Here is an 18,748-nt window from a genome sequence, read left to right as displayed (position 1 = left end):
CAACTGGAAAAAAAAACAACCCTGAGTTAGACTGGACAGTTGCTGAGCAACTGAACCCATGGTGATTGGAGGTGAGGGCTCCGTATGTCACTGTCTCTGCGTATCTGTGTTCTCATTGGTACATCTTGAAGAAAATTAACTACTGTACTGTATTTTATATAACAAATTCCCACAGTTTTAAAGCTTTGTCTGAGTAGCATATTATGAAACTACAATAAATAAAGTAAATAAATAAATCCACCATTACACAATTTCTCCCAGGTACCCCCCAGAGATGTCTCGCGTACCCCCCAAGGATAGGCATACCACAGTTTCGGAACCCTTGGATTAGGGTTTAGCACTAGTTAGCACTTAGGGTATGTCTACACTGCAGCTGGAAGCTTGCTTCCCAACGCAGGTATGACAGATGTGTGCTAGCTCACCTTGAGCTAGCATGCTAAAATCAGCAGTTTAGCCAGGAACAGCACAGGTGGCAGCTCAGGTTAGCTGCCCAAATCCAGGTGGGTTTTTACTCAGGAGGCTAGACCGAGCTGCTGCCTGTGCTACCCTGGGCTATGCTGCTATTTTTAGCAAGATAGCTGAGGCAGAATGAGGAGGTATGTTTCCTGTGCGGGGAAGCACACTCCCAGCTGCAGTGTAGACATACCCTTAGAAGCTATCTGTGGCCATGCACCTTCTCTGCACACCCCCTTGTGGAGTGGCATGGTTCAACAGTGGCTCTGCCTCTATCTCCCTCCAGATCTTCCACTGATCCCTCAGCCTCCAGCACCTCCCAGGAGGAGATGACTTGCCCTCCAGCTAGGTCACATAAAAGCCCACCCCTTTCAGGGTACCCAGTATCCAACATAAACACAAAGAAACAAACTCTTCCACCCGTCCTGGGCTCAGTGCTTTACAGACTCTTCACCTTTCTCAGGTTCTGCAGTGTCCCAAGAAAACAAACACTTCCTCCCTTCCTGGGATCATGCAGACCTACGTCAGCCGTTGGCAGCCAAACAAAGCAATCCAGGAAGTTTTTGGAGAGTGTTGGGAACAGCTTCCTGGTGCAAGTGCTGGAGGAACCAACTAGGGACCGTGCTTCTCTTGACCTGCTACTCACAAACAGGGAAGAATTGGTAGTGGAAGTAGAGGTGGGTGGCAACCTGAGCTGCAGCGACCATGAGATGGTTGAGTTCATGATCCTGGCAAAAGGAGGAAAGGAGAGCAGCAGAATGCGGACCCTGGATTTCAGAAAAGCAGACTTTGACTCCCTCAGGGAACTGATGGGCAGGATCCCCTGGGAGGCTAATATGAGGGGGAAAGGAGTCCAGGAGAGCTGGCTGTATTTTAAAGAAGCCTTATTGAGGGGACTGAAACAAACCATCCCTATGTGCAGAAAGAATAGCAAATATGGCAGGTGACCAGCTTGGCTTAACAGAGAAATCTTTGGTGAGTTTAAACACAAAAAGGAAGCTTACAAGAAGTGGAAACTTGCACAAATTACTAGGGAGGAGTATAAAAATATTGCTTGAGCATGCAGGGGTGTAATCAGGAAGGCCAAAGCACAATTGGAGTTGCAGCTAGCAAGGGATGTGAAGGGTAACAAGAAGTGTTTCTACAGGTATGTTAGCAACAAGAAGAAGGTCAGGGAAAGTGTGGGACCCTTATTGAATGGGGGAGGCAACCTAGTGACAGACCATGTGGAAAAAGCTGAAGTATTCAATGCTTTTTTTGCCTCAGTCTTCACAGACACGGTTAGCTCCCAGACTGCTGCACTGGGCAGCACAGTGTGGGGAAGAGATGAGTAGCCCTCAGTGGTGAAAGAACAGGTTAAGGACTATTTAGAAAAGCTGGACATGAACAAGTCCATGGGTCCGAATCTAATGCATTGAGGGTGCTGAGGAGGTTGGCTGATGTGATTGCAGTGTCATTGGCCATTATCTTTGAAAACTCATGGAGATCGGGAGAGGTCCTGGACGATTGGAAAAAGGCAAGTATAGAAGAAGGAGAATCCGGGGAACTACAGACTGGTCAGCCTCACCTTAGTCCCTGGAAAAATCATGGAGCAGGTCCTCAAGGAATCCATTTTGAAGCACTTGGAGGAGAGGAAGGTGATCAGGAACAGTCAACATGGATTCACCAGGGACAAGTCATGCCTGACCAACCTGATTGCCTTCTATGATAACTGGCTCTGTGGATATGGGGAAAGCAGTGAATATGATATAGCTTGACTTTAGCAAAGCTTTGATACGCTATCCCACAGTATTCTTGCCAGCAAGTTAAAAAAGTATGGATTGGATGAATGGACTATAAGGTGGTGTGGAAGAAAATGCAGTCTTCACTCTTAGGTTGTTTGCAACATGTCAGAGACAGTTTATTCTCAAGCAATTGCAAGAGGGAAAGTGCGCGTGGACATGGATTCCCCGTTCCTAGGCAGGTCTCTGCCAGGTAAACAATTAGGGCAAGCATTTATACCTTTTGTTGCATACAATAATGATCAACAGCCGCATCTTGTTTATACATATTCCTTCCTGATATCTTACTTTTCTCAATAGTTCCTGCTACTGTCTGCATTCCATTCTTATCTAACATAAGGTCAAACAGCATCTCTTACAGTTTTCCTGCTCACTTCCCACTCACCCAGGCCCTGCCTTAAAGTCTCGCGTTATTAGAGTTAGAGTTAGCTTGACTCTATTCTGTTGAAAACTAAGATTTCTGCATCCAAATTCCCTTTATCCCTTTTTCCACTTCCACACTGGATAGATTGTTGAGCTCAATGGGTAGTGATCAACAGCTCGATGTCTAGTTGGCAGCCAGTATCAAGCGGAGTGTTTTGTTCAACATCTTCTATAATGATCTGGATGATGGGATAGATTGCACCCTCAGCAAGTTCGCGGATGCCACTAAGCTGGGGGGAGAGAGAGATATACTGGAGGGTAGGGATAGGGTCCAGAGTGACCTAGACAAATTGGAGGACTGGGCCAAAAGAAATCTGATGAGGCTCAGCAAGGACAAGTGCAGAGTCCTGCACTTAGGACAGAAGAATCCCATGCACTGCTACAGGCTGGGGACTGACTGGCTAAGCGGCAGTTCTGCAGAAAAGGACCTGGGGATTACAGTGGACAAGAAGCTGTATATGAGTCAGCAGTGTGCCCTTGTAGCCAAGAAGGTTAAAGGCATATTGGGTTGCATTAGTAGGAGCATTGCCAGCAGATCGAGGGAAGTGATTATCTCCCTCTGTTCGGCACTGGTGAGGCCACATCTGGAGTATTGCATCCAGTTTTGAGCCCCCCCACTACAGAAAGGATGTGGACAAATTGAAGAAAGTCCAGCAGAGAGCAACAAAAATTATTAGGGGGCTGTGGCACATGACTTATGAGGAGAGGTTGAGGGAATTGGGCTTATTTAGTCTGCAGAAGAGAAGAGTGAGATGGGATTTGATAGCAGCCTTCAACTCCCTGAAGGGGAGTTCCAAAGAGGATGAAGCTAGGCTGTTCTCAGTGGTGAAAGATGACAGAACAAGAAGCAATGGTCTCAAGTTGCAGTGAGGGAGGTCTAGGTTGGATATTAGAAAAAGGTATTTCACTAGGTGGGTGGAATGGGTTACCTAGGGAGGTGATGGAATCTCCATCCTTAGGGGTTTTTAAGGCCGGGCTTGACAAAGCCCTGGCTGGGATGATTTAGTTGGGGTTGGTCCTGCTTTGAGCAGGGGGTTGGACTAGATGACCTCCTGAGGTCTCTCCCAACCCTAATCTTCTCTGATTCTATGATCCTGGGCCAAGCCTACCTTCCCTCAAGGAGGCTTTGAGAGGTAGCAGTCTTTCTTGGTTCTCTTCTCTCTCAGAGTGAGAACTGAAGTTCTACTCTCCCTCCCAGTCAGCCACTAGCTGAGCCAGACTCTCCCCTCTTAGCCTGTGCCCATGGGGCAGGGCTGATAGGTTCCCCAGCATCCCATTAACCCTTTCCTGCTGCATGTGGGATTTGTATACCCCATCACACTTCTCTCTGACTTATTTTAGACAAGAAAGAGCTCCATATAGTAAGCTGATATTAGTGCTGAGAGAGAGGAAAATAAAAAATGAACAAAAGTAACAAAAGAAAATAAAGAAATACTAAATTAGGCTCTTGCAGCTAATCCTGTGAGGTGCTGAGCACCTTCTGAGAGGTACTGTGCAATGATAGACAAGGGTACTAAGCACCGCCCAGGATCAGTTCCCCTACATATTTAATAAAGTCAAGAAAACATGATTCTAGTCAATACTGTTGCTTGCAAACTATTGATCTGGCTTCAGGATGTGAAATATGCTCTACGACGAAAGAGCTAACATGGCTAATTCAAAATTTTAATATGCAGAAAAAAAAATTGAAATAATTTTGTAAAGCATTAGGCCAACTGAAATACCCTAATCTTTCTATCAGATTATCCTCTTTGCTATTCTAGCTGGCCATTGTTGTCAATATCCCCAGATGTCATTGTGCAGTGAGAATCCCTTAGAGACTAATTATTTTTTTCTGACTTGCAGTAAAAATACGGGGAATTATTTTTAAGCCCTATTTTTACCTCCTGGCTTTGCCTAAGTACAATGGATAAACTGTGCCCTAAAAATGTAGACTTGTTGTATATCCCCCTGCTCATAATTGAGACTTGCCTTGTAGAGATATTATGTAGAGTGGAGAATGTCTGTTGGAGTTGGGAAAGTAGGGTCTTGTGTACTCATTGACTGCAGTGAAGTTAGTCTAGATTTACCATGGCATATGTGAGAGGAGAATCAGGGCCTGCAGCCATAGCAAAGTGAAAAGACCTGAGTGTGAATGTGTTTATGAGATAGTCACTAACTGCTGAAGGGGAAGAGAGGTGTATTGCTGTAAAAAGGCAGGTAAAGGAATTGCCATCAGTGTGTGCTCCACATTACCACAGGAACAATGTAATAATCTAGGGTTCTAGGCAGTGAATTAATATGTAATATTTGAAACATTAACATTTGATTTGCTGACCAATGAAATAAATCCCAAAGACTGGTGGTTAAAATAAACAACTGAGGGCTGTAATTATTGAGCTCTAGCCTTCCTTTTACTTGCATATAAATTACATTCACACCGGCAAAACCAAGCCATGTGGTAGTAAAGTTGGCTTCACAATGCTAAACAACCATATTTAAATGTGGTCAGTTTCAACGATGAACTATGAACAGCATTGCAGGTTACCCTCCCATTCATTTAAAGGGCAGCTGATGCCGTGTGGAAAACAATGTATTTAGAGAGAAATCGATTGGTACAGCATGTATTTTCTGTACATCTTTTTGTCTGCTTTTATCACTAGGGATATTTGCATGAAAATAGAATGATGTACGTTTCTGAAGAGATTGTGCTGCTGCCACTCATTCCTCACTTCAGGTCACATGGCCAAATTCTGCTCTCAGTTACAATGGTGTAAAGCAAAGCACTGAAGAATGAAAGCAGTCAGGCTGAAGCTGGTCAATGGGACTGTTCATGCACTTAAACTTAAGCACATATAAAATGCTTTGCTGGATCAGGGCAGGAGTGCACAGCACCTTTCAAGGTGAAATCTGACCCCCATTGACTTCACTGGAGGTATTCCAGATTTACTCTGGTGTAACAGAGAGCAGAATGTGACCTTTCTCCTGGGTTTGTGACATAAAATTTTGCACAGGAGCCAGTTGTGATGTCACACGGATGTGATGGTTGCTGGGGAAATTAGCAACAGGAGCAGATAAGTTCCTCAGAAAAGAAGATCCTGTTTTCATATGATGCCCCTAGAAATATAAGCCAAGGAAGAACGATACATTAAGTGGAACTCTTTATAACTAGAATAGTTTCCAGTTTTCCACAAGCTACCAAGTATAGAGTCTTACGCAGGGGCACGATGTGTGGAGGATCCAGAAAATCACCCATCTCATGTGGTCTGTGTAATGGCTGAGCAGAATTGCAATCCCTGTACTGAGGGGCTGCTCCCTAATCACTCTGGGGAAGGGAGGAAGGGATAGTAGGCAGAGACATGGCCACAACTGATCATCTGTGCAGGGTGGGATGGGTAGTATACTGTAGCACTTAAAGGGATGTGGCACTTTGCAAAGTCCCCACGCACTTCAGGACACCTTCTGTCTGAGGTATGCTGCTTCCCATACTCCTCCCAGGGCAGTGCTGCTCTGCACCACCCTTCAGTGTTGGGGGAGCTCTGTGCAGTTAGCACCACCTAGCTCACAGTGATCTATATTATCCAATGGAAGCACATATAGAGTTCTAAAGGGATTTTATGCACAGTGTATACAGATTGGACATTTTGCTTTCTCTTACCCCTGGACTATATCTAAGCCAGACTTCAGTAAATTTTTTGCCAATTAATTTATTCTGTATCTTTAAAAAAATGTTGTTTACTAAAGATGTTTTGCAAATATTTATGATGCTGGATTAATCAATGGAGTGGAAAATGCAGTCACCTTTTCTTTGACCTACCAGAATGTGCCTCCTTGTTTAATTCATTAATGTTCCAAATGAGTGGGTAGAACAGGGTGGTAGGTTTGCCTATCTGAGTTCCCTTCCAGCCCTTTGTTTCTATGATTCTGTGAACCACCCATCCCTGCTAGCAGGTGCTGTTACCACTGGGAAAGGATAAGTAGGCTCTGCTGTCTTACGGCGGCAGATGGATTCCCACCTCACATGGATAAGGGAGGTAGGAGTGCCTCTACAAAGGAAGGGTCTAGGTTGTGGGATGGACAGTCCTGAAGGGGAACCCAATGAGCAGCCAAGCTTGAGAAGCTCAGAGCTAATCTCTGTGGTATATTGTTGCTAATTTCTTTGGTAATAATACTCTGCCCCATCCTTAGACCCTATATCCATGTGGTGTCTAAATCTTGCTGTTTCTGATGTGACCTTCCCTCTCTGTCCACATTGCCAAAATTCTTGTCCAAGCCTAATCATATTGCACCTTGATTACTGTAATCTTCTCTCTGGCCTTGATGTCTGCAACCTACCCCCACTCAAGTTCATTCACCATGCTGTTGCTAAGATCATTGTGGCTTGTCATGCTATGTCACTCCCCTCTTTATGTTCCTCCTTTGGATTCCGTCTTCCACCATATCAAACATAAACTTCTTGTCCTCACAATTTATCTACACTCTACCTGTCTGATCTCTTATCTTATTGCAAGGTCTTTGCTGTGACAATGGTATCAACCTCAATCTCTTGCTTCTCTAATAAGAATTTTTGCACTTTCACCCATGCTGCAACTTATGGGTGGGGAAAGCTCCCAGTCAAATCTGTAAAGCCACTACTTCATCCTCCAAGTTCCTCCTCAAAATTCTCCTCTGCTGTAATGTATACAGCAAAATACAACAGATAGGCAGGTGAAGAGCTTTGATTGCCACTGCTGATCTACCTAAGACAGGGATAATCAATTTTGGTCAAGATCCAAATTTCTTCATCAAGGTATAGTCAAGGTCCAGACTCCAGAGAAAATAATAAAAAACAACAATAATGATAATAATAAGTAAATAAAAATATTTCAGGGTCTGTTCAAAAGCATCTCGCAGTCCAGATTTGGCCCGTGGTTTCCCTGTTGATTACCCCTGGCCTAAGAATTGCACACATTGCCCTGGCTCCTGTACCTCTCCCCTTCAAACTCTGACTTCCTGTTCATCTCATCTACTTATGTCTTGTCTTTTGGACTGTAAGCTCTTTGGAGCAGGGACTGTCATTTATTATATGTTGGTATGGTTTGTACAGTGGGGTCCAATCTGGTAATGCCTTTCTTGTGCTACTGCAATATAAATGTTCATTCCTCTATGGTATTTGTATGGCCCCCCATTACCACAGTATCTGAGCATCTCACAATCTTAAATTTTTTTATCTATGTATTTATTGAGTTTGAACTGGGTTACAAATCACTGTCATGTAAATATCAATAACCATTACAACAGTGAGCTTTAGTTTACAGTAACATTATACAGTAATGTGCACACCAGAGCTTTCTATTTAACAGGGTGTTACCATATTGTACCTCACAATCTTTAATGTATTTTCCACACAGCAGCCTTAGGAAGGGACATGCAATCATGCACATATTAAAGATGGAGATCCAAGGCTCAGAAAGACTAAGTAACTTAGTCACATAGGAAGCCTGAGGGAGAACAGCCAATGAAGGTTTCCTGAGTCCCAGGATAGCCGCCTAGCTACATGGCCATCCTTCCACTCTACTAGAGATAATAAATATTAATAATAATAAAGCCAAGCCCTAAGACTTTGTTTCAGAGCAGATTAGGAAAGACATAATGGATCTGCAAAACTGAATACTTTATAAGAAGCTTTTTTCCAGTACATTGTTACAGTAAATGCTTAGATTTTCCAATGACATACTAATAAAACAATCATTAGGAAATGCAAGTTTATGTTCAAATATTTACAGAACAATGTAACAGATAATTAAATTAAATGTTCTCTAATTCTAGTAGTTCACAGTAACAGTCCTGCCACACTAAACAATTATTGATATAGTCATCATATTTAATCTCTTTTCCTCCAAGAAAAGTTGTCAAAAGCATTTTAATCGAATAATTTCTGTCAAATCCATAGAGGTGGCAGATGAAAAAATAAGTAAAGGCTTTGATGTAATTAGCATTAAAGAAATGTTATTGTTTGGCATTTCAATGGGCAGTGTAAAAAATAATGCAGTTTTCTGGTTAATCAACAAAATATTGATAATGAACCACTGTCCATTCATTTCATCTTATTAAATCCATCTCTAAAATAACTCTCTATGACGCTTTCTCACCCACTAGCCAATCAAACCTTTCTTAGCAACATCTTGGAAAACTATGTTTTCTCAACTAGAAATAACCAGTTCTCTCAAAACAATACCAAAGCTTATTTCCTGCCTGGCTCTCACTCCTTTCACAGTATTGAACCTGCTCTTAGAGTCAACTACTCACTTCTTTCACCTGAACCTGCCTCCTTCTTAGCCACGAAGCAACAAGTGACACTGTTGACTGTAACATCTTTCTTGTTTATTTGGTAGTTCAGTGGAGATCAGGAACAATTTGGTGTCCTGATTTGCTCCTACATCCTTTTCCTGTGATTGACAATAAACAACTTTCCACAGCTAAACCTCTCCATTATGATATGGCCCAGGACCTACTTTCCTATCTTATTTCCCATTGCCAACTACTTTCTACTCAATATATTCAGAAATGACATCCTACTACAGAAAAGGAACCCTTAACCAAGGAGATGAACCCTCTCCATCTCCCTCCTCGGTGCAAATCTCAAGTCAGATTGTTGGCTGGTGTAAATCAGCACAGCTTTACTGAAGGCAATGGAGTTATGTTGAACAACGCTACCTGTGAATCCCCTCAGATTGACTCCTAGGATTTTGACTTGAACCAAACTATGTATTTGCTTCTAGCATCTCCTATGTGAATCTGCCTGTGGTCAGTCGGAGTCTCTCCATTAGCCATAATGGGAGACCAAAAGAGCAAATGCATGAAAAACAATCTTCACTGGTTCTCTGCTGAAGCCCATATTCCTGGATCCATCTTATTTGAACTTCCTTCTTCTGAGGTTTTCCTAAACCCCAACTCAGATATCTTCACGGACTGCCAGTCCATTTCAGAGTCCAATATAAAATACACCTCCTTGTATTTGTCTTTTCAAATCCTTTAAGTGAGACCTAGATGGTTCATGGTGCTGGTAATGGGTGAAAGAACCTTTCACCTGTAAATTACTATTTCAAATGTAGCTCAAAATGGTAATAAGAGAAAGTTGTTACCATTTGGTGGAATGAGTTCAGTGGTGTCCAACCAGTTCCTAGTGAACATGTGTCCACATCACAAAATATCACTGGCACCATCAGTCTCAGCAGAGGCGAAGTACTGCAAAGCCCCAGAGACTGAAAAACCTTACTCCTAGCAAGGCTCATCCAGATCAGAGTTGAGAAATGTTGCAGGATAGCAGAGGGAACCCTGCACTTCTGTTGCCCATGTTGTACCCGGTACATAGCTAGAGAGAGAACTTGTTTCCTCACACCTGACAATCCAGCACCTTCCATGAGTACTACATTTACAGTAACAAAAAGTTTATTCAAATCTCACTCCAAGATTTTAATTGTTGTCTGTCACCCTTTACCTTCATCCTAATAAACCCTCTTTTTACTCAATGAGGCTCCTAGTTTCCCACTGCTTCATTACTTTCCCTACAACTTGGCCATTACATTCCACTTCATACCTTCCCTAGCACATCAACAGATGCTACCTATCTGAGATACAATGATCTATAGTGCATATATTAATTTTATTTGTATCTGTATAGTCTAATATATGCAGAAGCTGAGCATGTCCCTTCATTTCTCTGTGTCTCAACTCTCTCCTTTATAAAATGAGGGTCATGAAATCTCTTTTGTAGAGTGCCTGGAGATCAATGGATGAAAAACACTATATAAGAGCTAGGTATTATGCAATAATTAGTAATAATAACAACAGTAGTTTTTAAGTGTGCTGTGATACTCTTTGTATGATTGACTGGATACAGATATTAATTGTATCTATCTATCTATCTAGGTTCTTATGGCCCCTATCAACATAGGACATTATTGGTTAATAAGTGATTTGCCATACCTTTTCCCATCTTTGTCCTCACGTGTTGTCTTTCTATAAACAGCAACACATATAATACCCTCCTGCATTCCCAGCCTCAGACAAGATGTCATCTCTTAGTTCTTTACTGTGATAGGTAAATATAATTTAAAATTCCTTTGTCAAGTTATCCTCCCTTCGAAAAAATTCACTCAGCTTCCCCTTTCCCCCCTACACAAATTTCTCTAAACCTAGTAAACTCGTTTCTAGTAGCTCAGAAAGAAACTGGAGCACTGCCTGAGAACATCTGCCACCCTTTTCAGAAGATAACCTTTCTTAAAAATTCAGCCTTGTCCCCAATCCCTTATGCCAAAATCCTGATGTAATATAATTTGTTCTCATCACTGGTCAAACCATTTTGGCATTAAGTTATTTTGTCTATTATTGATTACATCACAGCTTTCTCCTTGCCTATTTGTTGCTGCTCACTGATAAAGTACAGCAGTGAAACTCCTATTAATACAGGTCTACGAGGCTGTAGATGTGACCAAGAAGTGCAAGATGTGCTATGCAAATGTTTACACAGAAACCTGTATAAGTGTGTGCTGTTGTACTCTATATGATTTTATGAAAATATGCTAATGTAACTGGAATATGCTTCATGCAAAAGGTCTCTTGTAAGGTATCATTACAAAGCTTGGAATCTACTGAGTGTGCTCATCCTATTTGTACAAATGTACCACTCTTGTATCGGAAACTAGAAATATGAAATATAACTCTGAGGGCCTATTGTAATTATGCAACGTGTGGGCCATTAATGGTGGTTTGGAATCTTGATGACTCCCATTACCCAGGACAATTGACTGTAGATGGCTGTTTTACCTGTAAGTCTCCCTGTATACATGTGTGCTGGCAAGTGAGTAATGAAATGGAATCCATCTTTAACCTGGTGCTTTTCCATTGGGGGGGGGGATCCAGAGGGACAAAGGATTCCCGCCTTATACAAAAGATATATAAATGGGTGGAACAGAACAGAGAAGGCAGCCATCATGAGGCATCCCCTAGCTACCATCTGAGCTGGAACAAGGGCTATACCAGAGGAAAGGATTGTGCCCAGACTAGGAAGGCATCCAGTCTGTGAAAGAAATGTATTGAAACATCTCTGAGAGTGAGATCTTATCTGTATTCAGTTTCTTATTGTATTAGACATAGACTTGCGTGTTTTATTTTATTTTACTTGGCAATTCACTTTGTTCTGTCTGTTACTACTTGGAACCACTTAAGTCCTACTTTCTGTATTCAATAAAATCTTTTTACCTATTAATTAACCCAGAGTATGTATTAATACCTGGGGCGGGGAACAGATTTATTTAGGGTTTGGACCCCATTGGAAGTTGGGCATCTGAGTGTTAAAGGCAGGAACATTTCTGTAAGCTGCCTTCAGTTAAGCTTGCAGCTGTTTGGGGCAAGTAATTCAGACCCTGGGTCTGTGTTGGATGTCTGGCTCAGCAAGATAAGGTGCTGGGGTCCCAGGCTGGCAGGGAAAACAGGGGCAGAAGTAGTCTTGGCACATCAGTTGGCAGTTCCCACGGGGATTTCTGTGATCCAACCTGTTACAAAGTGTATCTAAAATATATCAAAATATACTGAAAATAGGAGATATGGATATATATGGATTGAAAAACTTATTAAAACTAGAGAATCTAAACCAGATGTGAATTTTGTGGCATCTCAGAGCTAGACCTGGATCTGAACTTCATGCCTGACATAGATCTCTACAATGAGCCAAACCAAAACACTAGACCTAAACACACCATTTACTTTGGACAAATTCAGGTCAGGACACAAGTCCACTTTGGCCAGGGGTGGCTCTACGAATTCCGCCGCCCCAAGCAGGACGGCGCACTGCGCCGCTCGCGCTGCTGGGCACCGGTCCCGCGCCTTCGCGGGACCTCCCGCAGATGTGCTGCTGGTCCCACGCCTACGGTGGAGCTTCTGCAGGCACACCTGCGGGAGGTGCACACGAGCCACGGGACCAGCGCACCCGCCGCAGTCATGCCTGCAGGAGGTCCGGTCGTCCCGCGGCTCCGTTGGACTTCCCGCAGGCATGACTGCGGAAGGTCCGCCGGACCCGCCTGCCGCCCTCCCGTTAAAATGCTGCCCCACGCGCGTGCTTGGCGCGCTGGGGTCTGGAGTCGGCCCTGACTTTGGCACTCAGGTCCATCTCAAATTAAAATCAAGAAAATATTGTTTTTGTCTTGATAAGCTTAGGCAATGATTAGCCTGGATCACTAGCCTTATTCATGTTGCATTGTACCTTACTCAGCTGAGACTACTTCCAGAGTAAGCTACTTGATGTGAGTGAGGGGTTGAAGTCATTGTTATGCCCTTTGTCTGTAAAATGGGAGTAGTATCAACCTCTCCTATTAGACTGTAAGATCTTTAGGGCAGAGATCCATCATTTTGTTCTATGTTTGTACAGCACCTAGCACAGTAGGGTCCTAGTCAATGACTAAGGATCACAGGCACTATTGTAATACAAATAAATAAATCTCCCTATTTATGCCACAACTGAGTCCCGATTGTTATGTTCCTTGTCCACTTCTTAGATCTATTCTTCCTATTATTCTTCCTGTTATACCACTATCCATTTCTAAGGCTCTGTTAGCCTGGGAATGTTAAGGCAGAGTGTCAAAAGTAAAACTATGGTAACTGTCAAATTATAAAACAGCCTGAAGTACAAAATGACACCGAAATTATTATAAAGCTGTCTTTTAAAAATATAAATCTCACATTAACTTAATATAATTGGCAGTTTTATGTTTCTTGTAATTGTTTTCTTACTCAAATCTTTTATATAGGAAATAATTGTCCTCCAGCATATGACAGTGGATTAATCATTTATGAAAGTACATTCTCTCTCTCTCTAAATCAGAGCTGTGAACCTCGAACTGCCGGGCAAGGGCTAGGACGGGTGATTTTTTCTTTCCAGGCTGCTGGAACTCCCTCTTGTGAACAAACTATGACTTCCCTCTTTCAGAACAAAGTTAAAGAAATGGATTAAAAAAAATAGCCAGGGGATCAGGCTTGGCAGTTTCACAGCACTTCCTATAGTGTTTTTTATTTTTTACTTTCCCTTCTATAAACCCATAAGAAAGGAGCATCTGTAAAAGTCAGTTCTCAGATGAACGTCCTTTGTGCTGGCAAAACACAACTCCTCAATACCTCCCCCCTCCCCGCCGTGAGGACTACAGTAGAAGAAACTAAATCGGACAGAATAGCGGGCTGTGGAGTGGGAGGTGGCCCCTGCCCCTAGTGCCCTACACGTTACTTCTGTCTTGCTGCCCATATGGGTATTTCTCATTGTAGTAACATCAGTGGGGATATTTGGAGAAAAAGGCAACGTCCAGGGTCGCTGGAGCCAGTGGAGAATTCACACCCTTTTCTGCCTCACGCACATTGCTCTGTGCGATCCCGCTTTCCTCCGGCCACAGGAAGAGGGAGCGCAATGGCTCCCAGTTGTCACTGGAAGTGCAGATGCTGCTGTTGGGGGTACTGAGAAAGTCTTCAAACCAGGGTGACACCGCATGACATTCAGGTGCCCCCTTCTAAGGGAGCAGATCGGCCCAAATGTGCACGTATAGGAATCCGAATCAGGGACAGAAGAAATATACCTGTGCAAGAAGCTTTAAACGCGGGGATCCGGATTACGGAGGTAGGGGGACCCCAACCCGCGATCTCAGCCTCCGGAGCGCACAGTGGAAGTCACGCCCGGCCGGCAGGCGCTGTGCGGGCTGGAGCGAGAGAATCGCCCTGGGGGGCAGGTGTCCTGGGGCGGGGGTGTGGCGGGAGGGCGCCCCGCCCCGCCCCCAGAGCAGGGCGGGCGCTGGGCGCGGGGAGGGAGCAGGGTCCCGTTCGGAGGAGCCCGCTCCTGGGCGGTCCCGCCCGAGGGGTGCCTGTGATGCGGGGGGGAGCCCCGCGGAGCGCCTGAGCCGAGCAGGGCTCCCGCCCGTCGGGGCTGAGCAGGGGGCGGAGGCGGGCTGCCGAGCTGCTGCCGTCACGCGCGCCTTTTCCCTCAGCCCTTCGCCGAGCAGCAGCGGCGGCCCCAGCCCGGCTCCCACGCCCTCCCCAGCCGGGTGGCGGGCGGCAGCGCCATGCAGCCTCCACCTCCTCCTCCTCCTCGCTGGCGCTGAGTCCATGCCATGCTGCTGCCGCCGCTCCTGCCGGCGCTGCTGGCCGCCTGCCTGCCCCCCTGCCAGGGCTGGAGCCCCGCCGCGGCCGGCGGGGGGCAGGAGGAGCCGGAGCTCTTGCTGCCCCCCATCAACTCCTCCTCGCGCTCCCTGGCCAGCCTGGAGCGGGAGCTGCGTGGGGTGGGCGGGCAGGCTGAGGCGGGCAGCCCCAGCCGGGAGCCGCCTCCCGCCGCAGCCGCCGCCGGCCAGCAGCCGCCCCAGCCCCCCGAGGAGGCGCCCTGCAACATCAGCGTGCAGCGGCAGATGCTGAGCTCGCTGCTGGTGCGCTGGAGCCGCCCGCTGGGCATCCCGTGCGACCTGCTGCTCTTCTCCACCAACGGCCACGGGCGGGCCGCCTTCTCCGCCGCCTTCCACCGCGTGGGGCCGCCGCTGGTCATCGAGCACCTGGGGCTGGCGGCGGCGGGAGCCCAGCAGGACCTGCGCCTCTGCGTGGGCTGCAGCTGGGTGCGGGGGCGCAGGGTCGGGCGGCTCCGGGCGGCGGCCGCCGCCTCCTCCTCCTCGCTGTCCGAGCCCGGCCAGTACTGGCTGCAGGGGGAGCCGCTGAATTTCTGCTGCCTGGATTTCAGCCTGGAGGAGCTGAAGGGGGAGCCGGGCTGGCGGCTGAACCGCAAGCCCATCGAGTCCACCCTGGTGGCTTGTTTCATGACTCTCGTCATCATCGTGTGGAGCGTGGCCGCCCTCATCTGGCCGGTGCCCATCATCGCCGGCTTCCTGCCCAACGGCATGGAGCAGAGGAGAAGCACCGCGGTGGCTGCGGGCGCCACCGCCGCCGCCGGCAAATAACCCCCCTCCCACCTCCTCCGTTTGCTGCGCGATCCGCTCCCGCGGGGCTCCCGACACTGGGGCGGACGCTGGTGGAATCGCATCCCCTCCCCGCGCGCTCTTTGTAAACGCTTAACCCTGGGTGGTGGTGATTGTCTTTGTTGTGGTGTGTGTGTGTGTGTGTGTGGAGCACTTTAAAGCCTGGCCCAAGTTTCTTGGTGTCCAGTGCAGGCGAGTGTGACGGTCTGGGACCTGACGGTTTCTCTGCAATGAATCCTTCGCGGAGCATTGCTCCCTCCCAAGTAGTCAGAGGGATTGTATTTTATTTTCATGTGCCCAAGATTCATAGCAGAAAACGACCAAATCCTGTGTATTTGTTTTCTATATTTAATAGCCGTTTTAAATGGACGTTTTAGTAAAAAAACAAACAAACAAACAAAAAAAAACCCTGTTCAATTGCAGTTGTTTTAGTCAGAGTAGCTATTTGTATATGAACAAATTTGTCTTAGCAGTTTTATTTACATCAGAAGAATCTTTTCTGGCAGGATTTAAAACTGATATATTGTTATTGCTGAAACTGAACTTTAATGAAACTTTTACAGTGTATTTCCCATTTCAGATAATGTGTATTTAATATTGTAGTTCTGCGTTACTTGGCTTTTAATACAGAGATTTTCTTTCTGGAAGTCATGCTTAGCCTGCTGTTGCTCTGTTTCTCCCATGATGGGAAAGAAGGGTTCTGCAAAATTCCCAGTTCTCCTAGCTGATCATGAAGACCATCAATAGAAATGAGGGTATGTTACATGTATTATTAGAGGAAGTTAATTGATGGTCACCCAAAAGCTTTTTGTACACAGTGTTTGCCCTTCTTTCAGAATACAAATAATGGGATCCTGCTTCCATTGGAATTAATCTTCAAAACTTCCACTCACTTCAGGATAAGAATCACGGGTCTAGATCCTTAAGTGGAGTTCATCAGCATAGTTCCATTAACTTGTATGGAGCTGTGCCCATTTACGCGTTCCTTGGGGTCTGTTGACTTCAACAGAGCTAGACAAGTACATACCATCCGAGGATCTGGACCACTATTTGTACTGTATTCAAAACAGCTGGAAAACAACTCTCTGTGACTCCGACAAAGTGCATGGCTCAAAGCAAGCTCAAATACACTTACAGAAGGAATTGTAATATAGTACTTCTTTATGACTATTAGTCTTAAAGGGGTACGGTCAGGTTGTTTAGACTCCAAATTTAGGGGTTGGGTAGGGAAGGAATTATAAACCTAGAATCAGATTTTGACTGGCCCTCTGTGTAAAGGGAGAGAGAGGCTGTAAAAAACCTTCTTTCTTGTGTCCCCTACACAGGGGCCAGCCGCAACTGATGTCTCTGAAATTTCACATGCCTGAAAAGCTCAGTGTAAATTAAGGAATGATTTTGTTTGAACTTTTTAGTGCTATAAGGGACCATATCCTGTTTGCCTTACCCAAATGAATCGTCCAGCTGAAGTCAGTGAGACCAGTTGTGGGAATAAAGAGAACAAGGCTTGTGATAAGATTTCTAACTTTTTTGCCAGTGTCAGCATCTTTGATTTCTAGGCACATCTGAGCTTACTCTAATGGCTAATTTAACACGACATGAGCATTTTTGTTTAATTCTTCTAGGGTTTATGTAGATGAGATAAGGCAACTCATATTGGCATGAAAAGTTTGAATGGGTTAAATCCTGTTAGAATTCTGTTTTTGTATTTATTTTACTATTTTTAAACAAGTAAAGGACAACATTAATAAAATAAATATATGCAATATTTTATACCATATGAAATTTGATGAAAGAGACTGCAGAGGTAAAGTGCTGAGCATTCTGGATGAAATAGATAACAAATAAAATCTTATATTTTAGGGGTTTATCCTGCAGCTCTTACTCAGATAATAGGTCCATTGAGGTCAATGGAACCTTATTTTAACAAATATAGGCTCCATTCACCATGAAAAATGTTCATGTTACTTATTGATCTGTGGCCTTTTCTCCTGTGTAGTTAGTTTACTGAATCCTACCTTTCTGTTCTTGATGTGAGAAATACATTTCCATTTTGTACGGATTATTTTTTTCAGAAATGAGAAATGCACACACAAGTAAATATTTGCCTTATGTATCTTAGATACCCTGGGTGACTCAAACCTCCTAAAATAATAACACAGGGGCCCCAGGAGAATATAGCATCCAGTTACAATTGAAGCCATGTCAACATCCTCCCAAATGCGTCTAAGTGCTATAGAGCCTGTACATATATAATAAAATATCTAGTGACGATTTACAGTGCCAGCAAGGCATTATTGTTAACAACAGCACACACGTAGGCAGAGAGGGATAATAACTTTGGGTGGAACTAATAGGTTGATTCTGCAAAATACTGAGCATTCTTTTCCTGATCCAGGAAAGTGCTTGAGCATATGTTTAAATTTATGATCTTTATGGGCCTAATTCTCTTCTCACACCAGTTTCACCAGCAAAGCTCCATAGATTTCATCTGAATTTCACTAACTTAAGCAAAAGGCAAATTGGGCCTTATAAAATTACCATTTTTAACAATTCTTCTTTTAACTGATGCCTACAGAAACATCAAGAATGACTAAAAAGTTAATACAAAATAGATATACAGACTATATAGTTAAGGGTGAGTTCCCTAGCTCATACCATAATCTACTTGAATGCAAATTTTATATAAATGCAGCTCTAATTATTGTATGTTTTGCTGCATCAATAAACAAGTGAGAAAATGGAGAAGGAGAAGAATTTGTTTTCAATCTATCTATACACCTCAACGTAAGTAGGGCACTTGTTAAAATAACTTTTGTTATAGTATGAGATGTTAGAATGGATGGATCATGTAAAATCAGAAAAGGACAATTCCTATCTTCAGCACCAATGAATTTGTTGTGCTCTAGAGAGATCTGCCTCAGATCAAGGAGACAAAGAGCTCTTCCCAGACAGTGTGGGCTTCTCTTTGGCTTGCAGTAACTTCTGTGGCTAAGCATACTCCATTCACAGAGGGGGAATAGCTAGTGGAACTGCATTGTGGGAGATCCATCAGCATTGTCTCTGGACCCTATAACTCCCCTGGGATGCAGGGACTTTCTCGAGAGCCAAGTTGCATGGGGCACAGAAGATATATAT

The 18,748-nt window shown here is 44.5% G+C and overlaps 1 protein-coding gene across 1 annotated transcript; it reads left to right on the top strand.

Annotated features, from left to right (window-relative positions):
* The first annotated feature begins 14,494 nt into the window (after positions 1–14,494).
* Positions 14,495–18,270, top strand: TMEM158 (transmembrane protein 158). The gene has a single exon (XM_045003128.1). The coding sequence runs from the start codon at positions 14,765–14,767 to the stop codon at positions 15,593–15,595; it is 831 nt and encodes a 276-aa protein (XP_044859063.1). The 5' UTR covers positions 14,495–14,764; the 3' UTR covers positions 15,596–18,270.
* The last annotated feature ends 478 nt before the right edge of the window (positions 18,271–18,748 follow it).

This window comes from Mauremys mutica, chromosome 2 (assembly GCF_020497125.1).
Source record: "Mauremys mutica isolate MM-2020 ecotype Southern chromosome 2, ASM2049712v1, whole genome shotgun sequence".
NCBI lineage: Eukaryota > Metazoa > Chordata > Testudines > Geoemydidae > Mauremys > Mauremys mutica.
The sequence above is the reverse complement of the archived record's forward strand: the minus strand, read 5'-3'. Positions and strand labels throughout refer to the sequence as shown.